This window comes from Mesoplodon mirus (genome assembly GCF_964341445.2).
Source record: "Mesoplodon mirus genome assembly, chromosome: 1".
Lineage (NCBI taxonomy): Eukaryota > Metazoa > Chordata > Mammalia > Artiodactyla > Ziphiidae > Mesoplodon > Mesoplodon mirus.
The window spans coordinates 542016-562331 of NC_138976.1; the positions used below are offsets into that span (position 1 = coordinate 542016).

The window sequence follows — 20316 nt, forward strand, 5'->3', positions numbered from 1 at the left end:
GCTACTTGTTAGAGACTCTGAGTCTGGCCTGGAGCTAAGAGGGTGGTGGCCATGGGGGCCTAGGGTTTGCTCATATCAAGGCTCCTGGAGTGGATGCCCTCGTGAAGCTGCCCCAGGGTCCACACAGTGTTTTTATTCCCCTTTGCTTCCCTTGTTCTTTATTTGATACCCAGCCCCTGGTTTCTTTTCTCTTCTGAAGGCCCTGAACCTCTTGATTTTTGTAGCCACACATCTGAGAGCGTCTGAAAGTTCAACATTCATTCATGGTTAAAACGTGGGCCATGTTTCTTACCTGTTTGGAGCGAGGTGTAGGGGGCTGCTTGGCCTGACTGCCTTTTGTACCAGATCAAATCAAGATGTGTGGCTCAGCCATTTCAGGGTGTCCTGTTGCTTCCTGACCAACCTTTCCTGCTTCTCTCCTTCAGCTGCCATCTGAGCTGCTGACTGGTATCTGTATTTCTCGCGATAGAAACCACTTTAAAAACCACAGGCTAACTACCCAGGTAGCCACGTGGATTTGTCTTGTCCCATTTCCTGGAGCTGCCATAACAAATTATCTCAAGCTGGTGGCTGAAAACAATGTATGGTCTAGGTCCTAGAAGCCAGAATTCTCAAATGAAGGTGTGGGCAGGGCCATGCTCCCTCTCAAGGCTCTAGGGAAGGTTTGTTCCAGGCTCTCCCAGCTTCCGGCAGCCTCAGGTGGTCCTTGCCTCATAGAGACCTACCAGTCTTTACATTGTCTTTCGTTGGTGTCTAACAGACCACATCTCCCCTTCCAAAGGATGCCAGTCATATTGGATTAGGGCCACCCTAATGACCTCATTTTAACTGGATTACTTCTGTTACTAAAGACTCTGTTTCCAAAGGTCACATTCTGTGGTACTGGAGATAAGACTTCAACATATCTTTTTTGGGGACACAATTCAATCCATAACAATATCAGACACTTGCCTTCCCCAAACCTGTTCTGTAGAGTTCACTGACTTTATGGAATGCTGTCGGCACATACCCGGTTTACCAACTCAGATCGTGGCTGTGCTGGGTGTCCGCCCCTTCATCCTAAATCTAACTGGCGCAGAGACCCCTGCCCCTGGGGCTCAGACGCTGGCTCTTCTCCATGCCTTCTGTCCACCTTCCCGTCCACCACCCGTGCTCGGGGCCCTGTGGCCGACCCTGTCTCCTTTCTCTGCTGTCCTGGCAGGCAGATGTGCGCCCACCGATGCGCCGCGCTTACTGCCCTATGGGCAGCTCCTTGGGGTGGACATGACCAGGGAGAGAGAGAGGGCAGCCCAGGCCCAGCCCTTTTGGGTCAGACCCTGGACTCTGCTCCCTGGACGCCCAGGCCCCTTGCACACCCCACCTCCATGCCCTGCTCTCCTCTGCGCCCCCTTAAGAGCCCAGCTCGCCCGTGACTCTGTGCTGGACGCTCGGCTGTCCCCTCCCAGGCCCGCGTCTCGCCGCCACGGCAGGGGGCGCGCCGTGGCACGTGGGGCCAGTCGAGTTCCGCCGGCCGGTACTGAGCGTGGGATCTCGGCCTCACGCCGGCGTCCACGGGGGCCGGAAGTCCCTCCCCGGAAGAAGCCATGGGGACGACGGCGGAAGTGGGAGAAGTACCGCCCCTTGGGCTGTGCACCTTTTTGGCGCCGCGGGCCCGGGCACCCTGCTGTCAGCCTGGCTTCCTCACTTCGCCGCCGCCCGCTGTCCGCCACCCCGGTCGCCGCCGCGTCCTTCTCCGAATGCTGGGAGGCCGGCAGTCGCGTCCGGCTGTTGCAGGCGGTGGACACGGAGCACACCGTGGACTCGGTGGAGTGGTGCCCGCTGGAGGGCTGCAGGCACTTGCTGGCGTGCGGCACCTACCAGCTGCGGAAGCCGGAGGACCAGCCCGCCGACCCGGAGAGCAAGGTGCGCGGGGCCATCGTGGCCTAGGGAGGTCTTCACCGTGGGTTTGCAGGTCTGCGATCTTAGGTGGCATTTCCCGAGCACCTAAAGCCTCAGACTCGAACTCCTCTCTCAAGAAGAGCGAGAAAAGGCTCTTGAGAGGCAGAGCCGACCACAGGCTTTGAGATCTCTGTGATCTGCTGCGGGGGAGGCTGAAAGGGAAAAGTCTTGTGTGGGGTCGTTCAGGAGGTGTGGATGCGACCTTGGCCTTGTGGCCAGAATGTAGGTTAGAGACAGGGCATCCTGAAAGCGGGATGTCGTCTCTCTGCAGGCGTCGTCAAGGTTATGGATGAAGTCTAGAGCAAAGAGAAAATGGGACTTCATAGGAGCTGTACGTAATCTCTTGAAGGCATCTAGCTATGCGGATCCAAACCAGGATACTTTTTTTTTTTTTTTTTTTTTTTTTTTTTTTTGCGGTATGCGGGCCTCTCACTGTTGTGGCCTCTCCCGTTGCGGAGCACAGGCTCCAGATGCGCAGGCCCAGCGGCCATGGCTCACGGGCCCAGCCGCTCCGCGGCATATGGGATCCTCCCAGACCGGGGCACGAACCCGTACTCCCTGCATCGGCAGGCGGACTCTCAACCACTGCGCCACCAGGGAGGCCCAAACCAGGATACTTTTAAGAGTGAAAAATGGCACCGGAGCAACAGGCCTAAAAGCCAGGACTCTCCCAGGCAAACTGTGTCCTGTGGGGACCCTAACTGTAGCTCCTCCCTATTGGCCCATTTAGAAGGAGCATCCCATCCTGGGTCCAGCAGGGTTTATCCACCTACTCATTAATCACGTACAAGAGAAGAGACGTTTCTCCAGCTCGGAAAATCATCGGTGCTGCTTCCAGGCAGAGGTCCGGAGTCTTGGCAAACCTCTTCTTTCCCTCAGTCCCTTTTCCCATCCCTTGGGTTCCTCAGTATTTATTAAGGTAATCAGAGAACACATTCGCATTTTTTGTAGAGTGGACTGGATGTTGATGAGCCTCAAATTCGTTTGGGTCGCCTCTACCTGTATAGTTTCAGTGAGGACAGCTCTCCTTGCCCCCTGGTTGAGGTCCAAAGAAGAGATACTTCGGCGATCCTGGACATGAAATGGTACAACTTTGATAACCGTTCCCCTTGTTTGGAATTTGTCATGAGCACCTGATTGTTTGGTCAGAGGAGCCTGATGCCTGAGAGCATTCAGCAGGGCGGGGGAGTGTCTGAAGTTTGGGTTCGTTTCTCTACTGTGCTGTCCTGCCTGCCTGTTGGCGCTTGGAGGATGCTGTAGCCTCGGGGCTCGTTTCTATTTTTCAGTTTCCAAGCCCTACAGGTACTGTCAGTCTGGGAAGTGAGGCTAGTTTTCTGCTTCCTAAGCTGAATGATCTTGTTGGAACGGAACTGTAGGCTCCAACCTGGTTTTGGAGCTGAAATAAATACATTTATTTATTTATGGCCGTGCTGCGCAGCTTGTGGGATCTTAGTTCCCCGAACAGGGGTCGAACCTGGGCCCTCGGCAGTGAAAGCGCACAGTTCTAACCAGTGGATCGCCAGAGAATTCCCTGGAGCTGAAATGTAAACAATGAGTCTCTGGGGCGCATAGTGTTCTCCTGTACTCTGGCATATCCTGTGTTGTGACCGGCACGTGCGTTATCTCCTCAGGTGCCCCATTGCGGTGGCCGGCCATGCACTCTTGGGAGTGGCAGATGCTTCTGGGTCCATAGAGCTACTCCGCTTGGTGCGATCCGAGGTCAGTGACTGGGGCCAGGCTTAGTGGAGGGTGGAAGGAACCTGGATGGAGGGGGTTTGGGAGGGAGGCTGTGCTGATACAAACATTTTTCTAGGATAGTTTTCTGTTCAACGGTGAACTTTACCATAAAACATTCTAAGGTAGCACATGGTCTATTTTGAGTTATTGGGTCCTGTATCTAACTCCAAGGGGAGGACACCTGTGTGTCATCAGCAGAGGGGCTGTCAGTGGACCTGAAAGTCCTGTAAGGAAAGCCTGGGCCAGCATCCTGGGTTGATGATGTTGGGGCTAAGAAGAGCAGCGCATTTACTGGGTGAAAGTGGTGTTTCTCATTGATAATTTGGAGAGCACGTGATTCCTACGTGTATTTTCCCAAGCATCTGACAGTGATCCTGTACTGTGCATTTGTAAAATGACCACGTGTTGGGGGAGGGAGGGGACAGGGAAGGCATATAGTGGGTTGAAGGAAACAGCCCACAAGACCGTGCCCTGTCTGTGGGGGAACCCACTCTAATGTAGGTGCTGCAAGTGGGATTGGAGCAGAGGTCCAGCTGGCCTTGGGTTCATGGCACCTGAGGGCTTGTATAGCAAGGTCCTTGCTTCAGGCCAGCTGAGAGCAGCAGCCCTGTCTTAGGAAAGAGGGAAGAAATATCTGAGGAGGATATCTAGAACCAGAGCTGGAGGCGGGAACGGGTAAACCCAAGAGAGGATACAGCTGCTGGAACCCTGTTGATCGAGTTGAGCACCGTCTAGGTTGCTTAGATAGTAAAACTTAGACCTCAGAAATGAGAAGCAGCATTTGAATGGCTAGCTGTGGCTTCTGAAAGAGAATCAGAGGAAAGTTCTCCTTGTCTCTGTCCCTGGAGGCCTGGGCAGTGGGGAACCCGCACCAGCGGTACTCCCTGGAGCCTGCAGTAGTCTCGAGGAGGGCTTGGACAGCGACGAGTCTGAGAAGCAGAGACCTGCTTCCCCTGGGGTCACATGTGTGGGAAAGTCCTCCTTCAGGTGTGAGCACTTCTGGAGGGCCTGGGCCGTCTGCAGTGTCCTCAGGTTCTTTTTTATTATTATTATTATTTTATTTTTTGGCTGCATTGGGTCTTCGTTGCTGCGAGCGCGCTTCTCATTGTGGCGGCTTGTCCTTGTTGCAGAGCGAGGGCTCTAGGTGCGCAGGCTCAGTAGTTGCGGCGCACGGGCTTAGTTGCTCCACGGCACATGGGATCTTCCCGGACCAGGGCTTGAACCTGTGTCCCTTGCATTGGCAGGTGGATTCTTAACCACTGTGCCACCAGGGACGTCCCTGTCCTCAGGTTCTGCTGTGAGTGAGTGACTGACACACTTTGTTCGCCGAGTGGATGAGGAAAGCAGGGCGTACCCGAGCCAGGGGAGTAGTCTTCTCAGGGTTCCGGGGCTGCTCCTCTGTGATGGCGTCCTTTTCTCTCCAGCAGAACTCTTACACACTACAGCCGTTCTCCCGCTTTGCCCTGGAAAAGCAGTGTCTGGCCTTGTCCTTGGACTGGTCCACTGGGAGAGCCGGAAGGTGAGGGCCAGCGGTGACAGGCCTGGGTCTTGCCTCTGAGGGTCCCTTCCTATTTTCATGCGAGAGAGAAGGAAAGCCACCTTGTGCTAGCCTCGACTGTGGCTCCCCAAGCCTGGGAGTATCACTGCCAGTCCTCATCTAAAAAGAGTGTTTTCATCAGGAGAAGCGGACCCTGGTTTATTTTGACAAGCTACTGGTAGCTTTGGTCTCTGCCCAGGCAAGCCTCTTAAGAAGCGTGTCCCCGTATCAGGTCCTGGAGAGCCTCTCTGTGACATGTCTTGGGGGCATAAAGGGCCACTGGTTGGGAGCCAGAAGAGGCGATGAGTTTGGGTCAGTGGATATATTTCAGCCAGATCTCCCCACTGCTTCCCTGTGTCTAGGGCCAGTGACCAGCCCTTGAAGATCATTAGCAGCGACTCCAACGGGCAGCTCCATCTCCTGCAGGCGTACCAGGCAGGGCCGGGAATGCAGGCTGTGGGCACGTGGCAGGCCCATCACTTTGAGGCCTGGGCTGCTGCTTTCGATTACTGGCAGACGGAAGTCGTGTATTCAGGTTGGTACTCCTCCGCTGGGCGCCCCTCTATGAAGATTTGCTGAGGAGGTACAGGCCAAGGGCATGATTCTGGCCACGTTGGGATCTCAAAGACCTTTTCGGAGAGTCTGTTTTCTGGGGCAAAAGCTGTAGTTGGTGTTCACTTAGCTGCTCCTCGGAGACTAAAGTGCAGTTTGCTGCAGGCACTGCAGGGTCTTGGGTGGCAGTGCCCCCAGTGTTGGAGCAGCCCCCTTGGGAGCCGCCGCCCCCCTCCATTGCTCTGAGTGTTGGATGCTTCTGCTCACGCTCGGAAATCCAGTCGGAACTCCTTGCTTTCCACCTGGTACTTTGGGTCCAGTAGTGACTTGTCATGCATTTCAGGCTTGTCTGTTCCCTTTTGGAGTAGTTTATCTTCCTAGGGAAAGGGAAGCGTGTGAGAGAGAGAGGGTTGACTTTCTGGTATTGAGAGTGGTGTGTATGGAGCGGGATGCTGACGTGGGAACAAGGTAGTTCAGGTCAACTCCTTTCACGCTCACGGCAGAGGAGGGCATGGGTCTCTGAGAGAAGACAGAAGAGGAGCTGCTGAATTTGCAGAGGCAAGAAACCATCTGCACCCGTATCCCTTTCTGCGTCCAGTTGCTGGTAGTGTTCTGAGCTCCAGGGCGAGACGGGGAGGCCAGGGCTGCAGGGGTGTTCTGCTGGCCTGTCAGGATGCTGCACAATCTCACTGGGCCCCCAGAAGCTCCTGCTGAGGCCCTGAGGGACAGCTGTGGTGCCCAGTCCAGGAAGCACATCGGCCTCTTCTTGGCCTCTCAGCAGTGTTCACATGCCCGACCCCTCACTCCCCGCACATTCTTTTCCCTGGGTCATCAACGCCATGCCATCTGGACTTTCCCCTTCTTTCTCTGGCTTCTTTTCCGTCTGCTTTGTGGGCTCCTTTCCCTCTGCACCAAAGTGTTCACCATTCTCTGACCTCTGGATCTTCCTCTCACTTCGCATTGCTGCTCTCCTGACTTCAGTTACTGTGTCTCTTCCACAAACAGTGTGTTTAACCAGACCTTGTGTCCTGAGCTTTTCTGCATTGTCTTGCCAGCACCGCAGCGCTCGTGCAGGGATGCTCCCAGCGCCTCACTCCGCGGGTCTCCAGCTGAGCCCCATGCTCCCTGTGTTGCCCTGTCACACACCTGCGCCTGCCTCATGTCCCGGCCCCAGGACAAGGTCTGCTCACCCAAATCACACATCTCTGTCCGCTCACTGCTCCCCTGAGTCTGTGTCTTGTTGGCTTTCTCTTCTTCTTTTTAAAAGTTAATTAATCAATTGATTAATTTTTTAGGCCACGCTGTGCAGCCTACGGGATCTTAATTCCCTGACCAGGGATCGAACCTGAGCCCGCTGCATTGGAAGCGTGGATTCTTAACCACTGGGCCGCCAGGGAAGTCCCGCTCATCCTGATTATGATTTTGTGTGCTTCTTTTCCCCGGAGAGAGGATTCTTTCTGGAGTTTTTGCTGTCACACCCTTGAACAGGCTCAGGGAGAACGATAAAGATGTAATTTTTTGAGCTCTCACTTGTAGATTAGTTTTTCTACCTTGAGGCTTGGCTAATTCAGAGCAAGGGTGTAGTAGCACAGTGACTCAATAATTCAACACCAATTCATTCATCCGACAAACATCTATTGAGCACCTACTACGTGCCAAGCACTGTCCTCGGGGTTCGGGAGGCATCCGTGAGCAAGAGACAACAGTCCCCGCTTTCATTGCACTTTCGTCACTTGGGGGGAGATGGACAGTGAACACTAAGCATAATAGGCACTGTAGGTGACAAGTGCTTTGGAAAGAAGAAAGCTAGAACAGGCTGAAGGCATCAGGTGCTGCAAGCAGGTGCAGGTTGTCCCATTATAGAGCCTGGTGTGTTCAGAGTAGCGAGTGGCCAGTATGGCCAGAATGACATGAGTGAGTGGTAGAATAGAGAAGGCAAGATCAGGAGTCACAGAGACAGGGCACGGGGCCTTGCGGGCCACAGGGGGGCCTTGGGCTTTTGCTTGGAGTAGAATGAAGCCATTGTAGGATATTGAACAGAGGAATGACATTTCCCAACTTACATTTTAAAATTTAAGAGAATCTGGGACTTCCCTGGTTAAGAATCTGCCTGCCAATTCAGGGGACACAGGTTCGAGCCCTGGCCCGGGAAGATCCCACATGCCGCAGAGCAACTAAGCCCGTGCGCCACAACTACTGAGCCTGCATGCCACAACTACTGAGCCCGTGCACCTAGAGCCCATGCTCCGCAACAAGAGAGGTCACCACAATGAGAAGCCTGCGCACCGCAATGAAGAGTAGCCCCTGCTCGCCGCAACTAGAGAAAGCCTGCGCACAGCAACGAAGACCCAATGCAGCCAAAAAAATAAAAATAAAAATAAAAATAATAATAAAAAATAAATTTTAAAAATAGATTTTAAAAAATTTAAGAGGATCCCTTCAGCTAGTATGTTGAGTATAGATTGCAAGGGGGTGAGGGTGTAGGCTGGAGACCTGCCATGCAGGTGAGGTGTGAGAATGACTCAGGCCAAGGTGGGAGCAGTGGAGAGCAGGAGAAGTGGGAAGACTGCCTTGTGTGAAGGTCGATCAATAGGATTTCCTGGTGGAGCAAATGTGGAGTGTGAGAGAAAGAGGAGAGACCGGTGTGTAAAGAAGCCACACCAGTTCTCTTCACAAACTTGCCACAGAATGGCAGCTTGTATTTGAGGCTCACACACAGGCTCAGTGCCTGGATGGACTGATTCTGCTGATCCACTTTGTCATAGATCACGTTCATCCCATATCCGTTTTGTCTGATATAGGGATCTGTAGTGTGCTCAGTAAGTACCTGTGGGTGGGTGGATGGATGGTTTATGGATGGGTGGTGGATGGATGGTTTATGGATGGGTGGTGGATGGATGAGTGAATGGATGGTGGATGGATGGGTGAATGGATGGTGGATGGTGAATGGATGGTGGATGGGTGGGTGGGTGGTGGATGGGTGGGTGGATGGGTCGGTGGGTGGATGGTGGATGGTGAATGGATGGTGGATGGGTGGGTGGTGGATGGATGGTGAATGGATAGTGGATGGGTGGGTGGGTGGGTGGTAGATGAGGGATGGATGGAGTTTCAGGCAGACGTGGTTGTTTTTTTGCTCCTTTTTGTCCTCTCTGTAGGTCTTCCTCTTCAGTGTTTCTTCCCTTCCCTCGAGATACCATGACATTCTATCTTCATGTTGCTTTTCTTCAAAGACTGGTTGTGGGTCAGGGCACCAGCTCCCTTGTTCTTTCTATCCTTTCAGTTTCCCCCAAACACGCACAGGGCTCTTTTACTGTAAGGTTACAAAGGGCATTTCTCTTTAAAACACATGGCGGTGTGTCCAAGGTTCCAGAACCTTATAAAGCCTCCCCCTCTGATGCCTCCTGCCTGCAGGTCTGTGCGGAGCACTTCGACGGGGCCGCTCTGGTTCCTGGCATCAGCAGCCCGAGGGGTTGGGTCTTGTGTGACCTGTCCCTCTGCCCCCATAGAAGTCTGCCCTTTTCCTGCGGGTGTAGCCTCTGTCTTTCCCTTCTTCCCTGCAGGTGTCTGAAGACACGGTTACAGCACAGGGGTGACTGTTTCTGGGGCTCCCCTGCCTGTGGCAGCCTGAAACCCAAGAAAAGCCACCCATGAGAATTTCCTCACAGACATAAACCCACTCCCTGAGAAACGGCCAGGTCCTGTTGTCAGTGCCCTTCCTCATCAGTGGGTGTTTCTGTTTCCATGCAGGTGGGGACGATGGCCTTCTGAAAGGCTGGGACACCAGGACCCCTGGCACATCCGTGTTCACAAGCAGGAGGTAAGTCACTGAGGGGCCAGTGCTCGGCGTGGGGGGCCAGCCCTTCCCGCCCCCGCCGCGGCCTTCCGCGGGAGAAGCAGCGCTGCCGGGCGCTTGCTCAGGCTCATCCCTCGCTCTCAGACACTCCATGGGCGTGTGCAGCATCCAGAGTAGCCCCCACTGCGAGAACATCTTGGCCACGGGAAGGTGAGTCCCCTAGGGTCCGTGCACGTGGGTTCCTCCTGCACCGTCACTTCCGTTCCTCCTGTTGGCCATTGTGATGCTTGACTGGGCCAACTCTCCACCCAGAGTGCGGGCGTCGGGGTTTGGGAAAGGAACCGTGTCCTGGAGGGGAAGTGGGCTGGGTCTTCGGGAGGTGACCCCTGCTGCCCCGGGGCCTTGCTCTCCTGCATGCTCTCTGCGGTCTATGGGTTTTAGCTACGACGAGCACGTTCTTCTCTGGGACACTCGGAGCATGAAGCAGCCGTTGGCGGACGTGCCCGTGCAGGGCGGGGTGTGGAGGCTCAAGTGGCACCCTTTCCACACCCACCTACTCCTGGCAGCGTGTATGCACGGTGGCTTTACGATCTTCAACTGCCAAAAGGCAATAGGTGAGTGGGGGGCCTGGGCGGGGGCTCCCAGTTTCCCGCCTCCTCGCCTCACCAGGCTCTTCTGCACGCTCCGCGCGTTCCCAGGGTCACCCCCTAGGCCTTGCCATGACTTGCACGTCTGCCGACTTCAGAATCTCGGTTTCAAGCATGCTGCTCTCCAGCCGTGGTTCTTCCCTGACCATCTCAATTATTTTGGTACCTTCTGCATTCAGCAGTCTGCTGGCCCTATTGGGACCTCTCCCCCAGAGGTGTGTTAACCACTGGTCGCTTTCATAACCGTCCTTGTCCCACCTTTTGCCAAGTCCTCCTGCTTGCGGACGGCGTAGGCTCCGCGGCGTCGTGTTCCAAACATCGTTCAACTCTTCCCCTCGCTCCTTCCTTATACTCTCTGGGCAGAATCCAGTGCTGGTAAACCCCGGTCTGCTTGTGCCTGAGCCACAGAACGTGGCTGGAGGGAAACAGCCACCTGCGTGATCTCACTTCAAGTTTATGCTATTGTGGGTCCCTTGCCAGGCAAACCTTGACCTTTCTTATCTTCTCGTATTTTGTGGTGGCTTCTCTTGTTGCGTAGCACAGGCTCTAGGCATGCAGGCTTCAGTAGTTGCAGCACACGGGCTCAGCATTTGTGGCACGTGGGCCCTAGGGTGCATGGGCTCAGTAGTTGTGCACTGGCTCAAGAGCACAGGCTCAGTAGTTGTGGCACATGGGCTTAGCTGCTCCACGGCATGTGGGATCTTCCCGGACCAGGGCTCGAACCCGTGTCCCCTGCACTGGCACAGATTCCCAACCACTGCGCCACCAGGGAAGCCCTATTCCTGACCTTGATAGGGTCCCTGCTGGTTCCCATTTGGTTTGATGATATATAAGGACTAATGTGTGTGCTTAGTATTTATCAATCCATGTTTTCATGAGTATTTTTTTAAATCAGGAATTGTTGATTTTTTTGTCACATGCTTTTATAATATCTATTGAACTGTATTATTTTTCTCCTTAGATATATTAATATGGTAAATTTTGTTTATGGGTTTCCTAATATGGAATATATTCCTGGAGTAAATCCCATTTGGTTATGGTTTTGTTTTGTTTTAGTTATCAAAAACTTTTTTTGAGGTATAGTTGATTTACAGTATTATGTTTTAGGTATACAGTATACTGGTTAACAGTTTTTAAAGGTTATATTCTGTTTATAGTTATTATAAAATATTGATTATATTCCCTGTGCTGTGCAATATATCCTTTTCTTGTTTTTGTTTTTGGGTTTTTTTTTTGGCCATGGCATGTGGGATCTTAGTTCCTCAACCAGGGATTGAACCCATGCCCCCTGCAGTAGAAGCACAGAGTCCTACCCACTGGACTGCCTGGGAAGTCCCTGTACAATATATCCTTGTAGTGTATTTATTTTATACATAATAGTTTGTACCTTTTAATTCCCTACCTCTATCTTGCCCCTCCCCACTCCCTCCCCTTACTGGTAACCACTAGTTTGTTCTCTACATCTGTTTCTTTTTTGTTATATTCACTAGTTGTTTTATAGTTTAGATTCTACATATAAGTGATATCACATAGTATTTGTCTTTCTTTGACCTATTTCACTAAGCATAATACCCTTCAGGTCCATCCATGTTGCAGATGGCAAAATTTCATCCTTTTTTATGGCTGAGTAATATTCCGCTGTATATATACATCATATCTTATTTATCCATTCATTTGTCGATGGACTCTTAGGTTGCTTCCATATCTTGGCAATTGTAAATAATGCTGCTCTGAACATTGGGGTGCATATATCTTTTTGAATTTTTTCATTTTCTTCAGATACATACCCAGCAGTGGAATTGCCAGAGCATACAGTAGTTAGTTCTATTTTCAGTTTTTTGAGGAACCTCCATACTGTTTTCCACAGTGGCTGCACCAATTTACATTCCTACCAACAGTGTAGGAGGGTTCCCTTTTCTCCACATCCTCACTAACATTTGTTATTTGTGGTCTTTTTGATAATGGCCATTCTGACAGGTGTGAGGTTATATCTCATTGTGGTTTTTATTTGCATTTCTCTGATGATTGATTATGTTGAACATCTTTTCATGTGCCTTTCGGCCATCTGTGTGTCTTTGGAAGGTATGTTATTTTTTTTTAGCGTGGTATTGGACTCTGGTAATACTTTATTTGGGACTTTCATTAATGTTCAAAGGAGACACAGACTTTCTTTTGTGCTATTTAGCAGCATTATGTTTGGTTCATGTGAGAATCAAAACCAAAAGTGTGAAAATTTTTCTTCATTTTCTCTTGAATAATTTATATGCCATTTGGATTATCTTTTTCATTCAAGATTTGGTAAAAAAAAAATCTCATGTGAGACTATCTGAGCCTGATATATTTTTCAATGATGGTTCTGTGTTAACTTTCTCTATATTTTTCTATGGAAGTTGGTTTGTTTATGCTTTATGTCTCTACTGGGGTCAATTTTGTTCTCTTTTTTCTTTCTTCTTTTTTTTTTTTGGCCACGCCAGGCGGCATGCAGGATCTTCACGCCCCCTGCAGTGGAAGTGTGAACTCTTAACCACTGGACCACCAGGGAAGGCCTGGGGTCAATTTTGGTGAACTGTATTTTCCTAGACAGCTATTCATTTCATCTACATTTTGAAATTTATTTGCCCAAAGATGTGTAAAGTTACTTTGATTTAAAAAAAGAATTTCTTCTCTAATAGTTATTTCCCCTTTATCATGTTTTACTTTGTATACTTATGCAAGTATACAATATTTTTTATGTCTTTTTCCTTAATTAGGTTAGTTAGTAGCATGTATATTTTACTTCTTTTAAAGAAGCAGGGTTTTACTTTTTTATTATAGTCCTGTGGTTTCTGTTCTCCACCTCATCAACCTCTCCTTTTATCTTTGTTGTTTCTCTCCTTGTGCCTCCTTTGTTCTTTTTCTAGCATTTTGAGTTGGGAATACAATTCACTTATCTTTATTACTTTGCATTAAGTGTTTTTATGTCTGAATTTTTCTCTGATTTAAGCACATTGTTAGGTTCTGATATGTAGTAATTTCACTTTCATTTTTATGAAGAAATTCTATGACTTGAGTTTGTATTTCCCCTTTTACCCAAGTGTGGTTTAGTAGAAGGTTCTAAAATTTCTAGGTGGAAGCAATTTTTCGTATTTTGACCACATTATTTATTTTGTTTTATTGCGTTGTGATCAGAGTGTTGCTTGTACTGTTTCTACTTTATGGAACTTTGTGACTTCTTGTCGCCCAGCGTGGTTGTTCAGTTCATGCTACACCTGCGCCTGAGTAGCGGACGTGCTGTTACTGTGTGGTATTACTGTGTGGTAGGAAGGCTGCTGTGTGCACCTGGGCCACGAGCGGGTACTGCCACTGGTTGGATATACGGCTACAGTGCGCCTTTATTGTCCCAGTGACCCTCACCTCCCGGTACCCCAGCGTGCACACCACGGAGCAGGAGGTCCTGGGAGCTTCCTTCGGTGGTGGTGCCGGGGCGCCTCTGTGCTCTCAGGGGCAGCTTGGTGTCCAGCTCCTCTCTGGAGCTGCCTCTGCTCAGGTAAAGCCCTGGGTTATGGAGGAGGATCTCCAGGGCCCTGGTTGTATCCTTGGTGTGTTTCCTGATTCCAGCTGCAGCCTTTCCACATCCCTGCTCATTCTGGTCGTGATTCAGATTCTGATCACAATTCAGAGTGCAGTGGCATTGATCCCTGCACTTGGGAGGTGGCAGTGGCATCCAGGCTAACTGAAGATTGAATGGCCGGCCACTGGGCCTTCCGGCTGGTGACAGTTTTCTAAGCCCACATCCCCAGCTCACTGGCCACTAGTTTTCTGAGGCTGCTCTTGCCAGCCTCGGCCTTGCCCTGGATCCTTGACCATCTCAGGTTTGGTGACACCTCATCATTTCTTTTTCTGGTCGCATATTACTTTCACACTTTCTCAGCCGTGTTCTGTCCAGAATAAGGCCGGGCCTTTGCCCGTCCTGCCTTCTGTCTTCAGAGTTGCCATAGCAACTCACCATAAGGAAAGCTGCTCACGCTTCAACTCTTCAGTGAGTTACTCCCTTTCCAAGCTCAAGTCCAAACTCTAATGCAGCACTCCGAGCTCTGCATCACAGGACCTTCTGACGTGTCGCCAGTTCCTGATGACACCTCAGCCACATCCACTCATGTGTGGTTCCTCACACACGCCAGGGTCTTTCCACCTCTGTGCTTCACACGTGCTGTTCGCTTTATTTCTCATACACCCCTCTCCCTCCATTTGGCTCACTCGTTTGTCCTTTGCTTTTAAGTCTTAACGAGGAGCTTCTGCCAGAGTCCTAAGGGTTCAGGTTCGGGTTAGGGTTAGGGTTAGCTCTGTAGGGTTAGGGTTAGGGTTTAGGGTTAGGGTTAGCTCTGTAGGGTTAGGGTACAGGTTAGGGTTAGGGAACAGGTTAGGGTTAGGGTACAGGTTAGGTTATGGGTTAGGGTTAGGGTATGGGTTAGGGTACATGTTAGGGTTAGCTCTGTAGTGCAGACTGACTCCTCTCTCAGGAACACAGAGTGCATTCCCTGCAGGATGATGGTCTGTGCTTCTCTGCTTGTCTGTCCGTGTCTTGATAGTCCTCTGCGTGACACACAGTGGTTGCTCTTGGCACATTGTCTCGCTCCAAGGGTGGGTAGGGTCATCGGGTGGGGGTATTGAGATCAACCCTGGGTAAGTTTCCCGTGTCCTCCTGTCTCTCGCTCCAGAGGAGAATCAGGAAGTGTTCCCAGTCACTCTGTCCTACACCTTGCCCAACTCGCTGGTGTATGGAGTCGACTGGTCCTGGCTGTACTTCCGCCACTTGCCGCAGACCCATCCGTCATTCTGCTTGGGGTCCTCTCCTGGCAGCGACCCAGGAGCCAAAACAGCAGACCCAGCCTATTCCCTGGAAGTTGCGGCCCAGTCGCCAGCACCCTGTTTTGAGCGTCTAGCTGATGCTGATGGAGAGGGTGGTACCAAACACCAGAGTGGAGGCGGGCTGAAGACTCCTCTCCAGCCCTTTGCAGAGGACAAGAACGGCGGCCGGCTGCATGCCTCAGGGATCAAGATCTGTGACTGTGACCAGTATCTGGAGGCAGCTACCTTTGACGTCAGCCTTCTAGCCACTTGCTCCTTTTATGATCACGTTCTTCACCTCTGGAAGTGGGAGAACAGCTAAGCTAGGGAAGTTACTTGGTTTGACATCATAAAGACCATTTCTACCAATAAAACCAAGAGTATGTCTTTATCTTTTCTGAGAATGAAGTGTCCTCAGACCATCTCACTGAGATTCTGGCTGCATGCAGTTTTTCTGTATAGGGCTCAGTGCATCTTATGGAATCTCCAGGTAGGCAGTCAGAAAAGCTGTTGGCCTCTTAAATAAACCTTATCTGCTGGGGCCCTTCAAAATGGTGAATCTGTGGCAGTAGGGGGCAGGGTGTGGGTGGGGCATGGTTCCCAGCTCTGTCTTGTCAGTTTCCTGTTTCTGACTTTTCAGTTTTTCATACTTATTTAAGCAACTATTTATATTAACTAAAAGGAGTGGCTTTTTTTTTAAGCTACTTTAAAACACCAGAAGTAGTTTTATATGAACATTAAAAAAGCTCATGTCGGGGCTTCCCTGGTGGCGCAGTGGTTGAGAGTCTGCCTGCCGATCCAGGGGACACGGGTTCGTGCCCCGGTCTGGGAAGATTCCCACATGCCGCGGAGTGGCTGGGCCCGTGAGCCATGGCCGCTGAGCCTGCACGTCCGGAGCCTGTGCTGCTCCACAACGGGAGAGGCCACAACAGTGAGAGGCCCGCGTACCGCCACAAAAACAAAAAAACAAAAAAAAAAACAAACCTCATTTCATGGCACCGGAAGTGCTTGTATAGCCTCCTGTGTCGATAAGCAAAAAGAAGTGTATACACGTTCTGAGTTGCTTTAGCACGTCATAAACTTGAAACACGTTGTCATATGCTGAATTAGTCATACTTCCTCACTATGGCTTCAGTAAACCAAGTAGCTTCCAAACCTGGACACGGTTTAACTCCAGAAACATAACTGGGTTTGTGACTGATCTGATTCCCATAGATCAGTTCCTCCTTGTCTCTCTGCAAGGAACAGATGTTGAAGTACAGGCCACTGTGGAATTTGTCAACTCCTCAGCATCCACTAATAAATACAATAGATAGGTGTTCCAAGTCAGAAAACACAAACCTCTATCCTTTGCTTTCTTATTTTCTGATGGTACAACACTGTGTGCCAGTACAGGTCAGAACGTGTTAATGTTGAACCCTCCTCCAGAGTTTATTTTAGGATATTTCACTTAAGGGTCAGTTAAATATGAAACAGAATTAGAATCTGAGGGATTATGCACCGAAACAGGAAAACACAAGGAGGAAGGAGACTATAGATTACTAGGGAAATACGATTTTGGCATCAACTTCCTGTGTGGTCTTATCTTTAGGTTTACCCCAAGGGGGGCTGTCTCACCTGACTCCCCAAAATAAGCTACTTTGGAACCCATAAATATTCTCATTGGTGGTTCCTTGGGGTGAATTTTGGGGGATGAATTAACCAGTGCTGTCATGCGGCTGGATCTGCCTTGTGAATTCTCTTTCTCCTGCAAGCTAAGCCACGTGTTCTTGCCTACTTCCCAGAACCTGTTTGTTGGCTGGGGTTCTGGTTTGGCTGGAACCTCAGAACTTCGCCTCGGTCACTACGCCCTAGCCTGTTACGTGGCACACTTTCCTTTTCAAAATGACCAGTTGCGCCGAACAACACTAGGGTAGCCAAGGTCTTTAATAGAAGCGAAACGAGGGCAACGCCTCCCCACCCGCCACCCGGGAACTAGGCTCGGCGAGGAGGACAGGTCGAAGTCCTCAGTCGCAGGCACACCTGGCCGCCGCCGCCTGCTCCTAGCGCGGGAAGTTCTTGGGGTACAGCTGGAAGAGCTTGCCTTCCTGCGTGGGCTCAAAGCCGTACTTCTCCAGGCGCTCAGGGTCGAAAGTCCCGGCCTTGAAGTCCTTCTCGATAGCAGGTGCCGCTGTCTCCAGAAAGAGCTGCTTGGCCGTCAGGGGAGCGTCTGTGCCCTCCGGGGCGCGGTAGTTCACGTACGGCTTGAGCTTGAAGCCGGCCAGATCGGGGACTACCAGCTCCGGGACCATTTCCTTGACCTGCACGAACTTGCCGTCGCGGCCGTGGAAGCCGATGCCCTTGGCGCCGCGGCTCTTGTAGAAGGTGCGCGGGCCCCGCTTGCTGGTCCACTTGCTCATTCGGTCGGCGCCCCGCACCAGGGCGCGAGCCGCCCCGCTCAGGAGGCCCATGCCGGGGCCCCAACGACGTGAACACTCTCCGACTCCCGCGCACAGCCACGCGACCCCCGGCACCGCAGCGCTCCGCTTCCGGCGCCCACTGCAACTTCCGACACCCCCTGGCCCCCCGCGCCAGAGCAAGAGCAGCTCCGATTGGCTGCGATGCGTCCAATGCGCAGCCTTGGCCCTGCGGGGGGGCGGGACCTGTGGGGGCCTGGCCAATGCTCGGGGAGGTCCCGCGTCCGGGCGGGGCGTCAGGATCGCGGCCGTGGGGGGCGGAGCTTCGAGGCGCAGTGCCGGACGCCGTGAGTGCGGACGTTAGGGGCGGGGCTTCGGGAGGAGTGACGGGAGTGCCGGGTGTCGGGGGCGGGGCGTCAGGGTGGAGTGACGGGAGCGCGGGCGTCGGGAGCGCGCGATCCCGGTGAGTCGCCGCCGAGCGCCCCGAAGTGGCAGGCCTGGGGGTCCGGTTCTGTGAGCAGAGGTAGCCATCCCCTCCCCCATCCATCGCCGGGACGTACACTGCCCCACAGGGCTGTCGCCGGCGACGCACCTCAACCCAACTGCCCCCAACCCCTACGGCCCCCAACCCGACGCCTCCCAACCCTACTGCCCCCAACCCCGACTGACCTCAACCCAACGCCCCTCAACTCGACGCCCCCCAACCCGACTGCCCTCAACCCCGACTGCCCCCAACCCCGATGCCCCTGCAGCTGAACGCCCCCCAACCTGACTGCCCTCAACCCGACGGCCCCATAATCACTGCTCTCCAGCCCTGCGCCCTAACCTCCACGCCCCCCTAACCACCATCTTCCTAACCTCGATGCCCCCAACCGCGCCGCCCCCGGCCCCCCAGTGCTCCTGCGCTCTGTCTCCTTCCCTCCCGCCCCCTGCGCTGTGGAGCACGTGCAGCAGCTGAAGGAGGTTTGGTTGTGTGGCAGGTGCTGGGGGCTTGAGCTCTGTCGCCTGTAAGCCTGGGAGGCGTGGGGAGACCGCCCTGGTCAGGGCTGGGCCGCAGAGCTGGGGTCAAGGCGCTGCTGGTCCTTGAGGAGACATCTGAGAAGAAAGGGTTTCCCACGGGGCCGGCAGGGACCTTTGACCAGTGAGCAGATGCAGGTGACGCTGCATCTGCCTTCTGCTCCCTGACTTCTCCCGGTGGGATTTCGGAAGAGACAACCCTTTCTTACTGTTGCCCTTCCAAGGGACCTGGGAGCCACAGGGTGAAGGCCCTAGACGGGGCTCCTCCCTGCGGCACAGAGGCCAGGTGAGCAGGGCTGGTCCTCAAGTTCACTACACCCCAGACCAACACACCCACCTCCAGGGCTCAGCCACACTGCGGGGGAAATCCTGTGCACAGGCCACTAGGGAGGGTCTGGCTCACAGCCTGTAGTGGCCACACACCCCTCCCCAGGGTGCTGGAAATCCCTGCTGCACTAGGCCTTTGCCCAGCTGCCCACACTTGCCCTTGACTGGCTGGGAGAGGAGCCCGGGACTTGGCTGCAGTTCTAGGTTCCTGGGCAGCCACACGAGGGCTATTTACAGAGAGGGAAGGGGCTCCGATTGCTTGTGAAAAGAGCTTCTCTCCATGGAGAACACAGTTTTTCATCAGGGTTTTCCTGTCAATAGAAACATAATTTAACGTGGACAGGAACCTGGGGAAGGGCTGGGAGGCACTGCTTTGCACGTGAGCATGAGGTGGTGGAACATGTGCCCTCCTCGGAACCAGTCTCTCTTCTTTTGTTTCACTTTTAGCCATGGAGCAAGAGGGGGATGCCGGCCCAGAGGTGCAGAACCTGAGGATTCCAGTGAGGAATCAGCCTTAAAATTCCCAGTTATGGCCACTTCTGGACAAGGAGAAAGGGTCCTTTTAACATCTGCCCCGCAGCAACTCCTTGAAGCCTGCTGCATGTGGGGGTAGTGTGTGGGGCCTGTTTTCCCCTTGTCAGGGCTGAGGCACTCCCTCCTCTTCCCCAAGGTCACTCTTATAAGTTCCTGCTTCCCCTTAGGAAGTCTGCTTGCTTTGACTTAGGGCCTTTTACCCGTGGAACATATATAGCCACATTACAAGGGCCTTTATCCCTAAACCAGAAATTTAGATGCATTAAAACAACCGTGAAGAGCTGGAAAGTCTGAGATGCCTAACCACCAGAGACTGTATAAATAGGCCTGGGGCATCCCCGTGACCCTTCCTGTGGACAGCCTTGGCTGCCCCCCAGGGGGTGGCTGAGCTCGAAGAGACACACTTAGGAGGAGGGTGCTGCCTGGTGGATGTGGTCTTTAGCCAAGCACGCAGTCTGGGCCAGGAGGGCCTGGACGCCTCACTGTGAAGCAGAAGCTCCCACTGCTTCCATCTGCCTCCTGAGCTGAGTTCAAAGGGTTGAGTTTTCTGAATCACTTCCTTATTCTGTCTTGATGCAACATTCTGCTTTTGAAATGCTTTTCTGAGTGCACTGATTTCCTTGGGTTTTCTGGCATCGATGCTGTGTGTGATCCTGGCTCTGAAGGATCAGGCAAGCTGCTTTAGTCCTTGGCACTTGTGTAGAAACTTGAAAGGATTAACAAGTCCCCCCACCACTCCCCCAAACCCATCCTGTTCCTGGCTGCTTGGAAGGAGGTATGTGGGTACCAGGAGGAATGGAGTGTAGCTACTTGTTTGGCTGGTTTCTTCAGCTTTGGGGGGAATCTGCCAGCATCCTGTGTATGGGCGGCCCCAGCCGTCTGCCCGCTCACCATTCCACACTCACTGTTCTCTCTTTTTTTTAATCAATTTATTTATTTTTGGCTGCGTTGGGTCTTCATTGCTGTGCCCGGGCTTTCTCTAGTTGCGGCGAGCAGGGGCTACTCTTCGTT

General features: G+C 52.5%; 2 protein-coding genes and 1 long non-coding RNA gene across 7 annotated transcripts; 2 read left to right on the plus strand and 1 right to left on the minus strand.

The window, feature by feature from the left end:
* The first annotated feature begins 914 nt into the window (after nt 1–914).
* DPH7 (diphthamide biosynthesis 7) lies at nt 915–15548 on the plus strand. 5 transcript variants are annotated; one of them, XM_082628342.1, is made up of 9 exons: nt 915–1902; nt 2890–3023; nt 3570–3657; nt 5100–5194; nt 5548–5747; nt 9512–9581; nt 9702–9767; nt 9999–10171; nt 10256–10715. In XM_082628342.1, the coding sequence occupies exons 1-9, from the start codon at nt 988–990 to the stop codon at nt 10426–10428; spliced, it is 1914 nt and encodes a 637-aa protein (XP_082484468.1). In that variant the 5' UTR covers nt 915–987; the 3' UTR covers nt 10429–10715. The 5 variants fall into 5 exon arrangements, with proteins under 5 accessions (XP_082484468.1, XP_082484464.1, XP_082484465.1 ...); XM_082628338.1 differs by lacking the exon at nt 10256–10715 and adding an exon at nt 14902–15548 and having other exon boundaries at nt 924–1902; XM_082628339.1 differs by lacking the exon at nt 10256–10715 and adding an exon at nt 14902–15548 and having other exon boundaries at nt 924–1902; nt 5103–5194.
* A 1391-nt stretch (nt 15549–16939) lies between these two features.
* Nucleotides 16940–17605, minus strand: MRPL41 (mitochondrial ribosomal protein L41). Its single transcript, XM_082621189.1, has one exon. The coding sequence runs from the start codon at nt 17479–17481 to the stop codon at nt 17074–17076; it is 408 nt and encodes a 135-aa protein (XP_082477315.1). The 5' UTR covers nt 17482–17605; the 3' UTR covers nt 16940–17073.
* Nucleotides 17606–17870: 265 nt separating this feature from the next.
* LOC309804102 lies at nt 17871–19694 on the plus strand. The gene is made up of 3 exons (XR_014294079.1): nt 17871–17950; nt 18408–18730; nt 19219–19694. It is a non-coding gene; the product is annotated as an uncharacterized lncRNA (long non-coding RNA).
* The last annotated feature ends 622 nt before the right edge of the window (nt 19695–20316 follow it).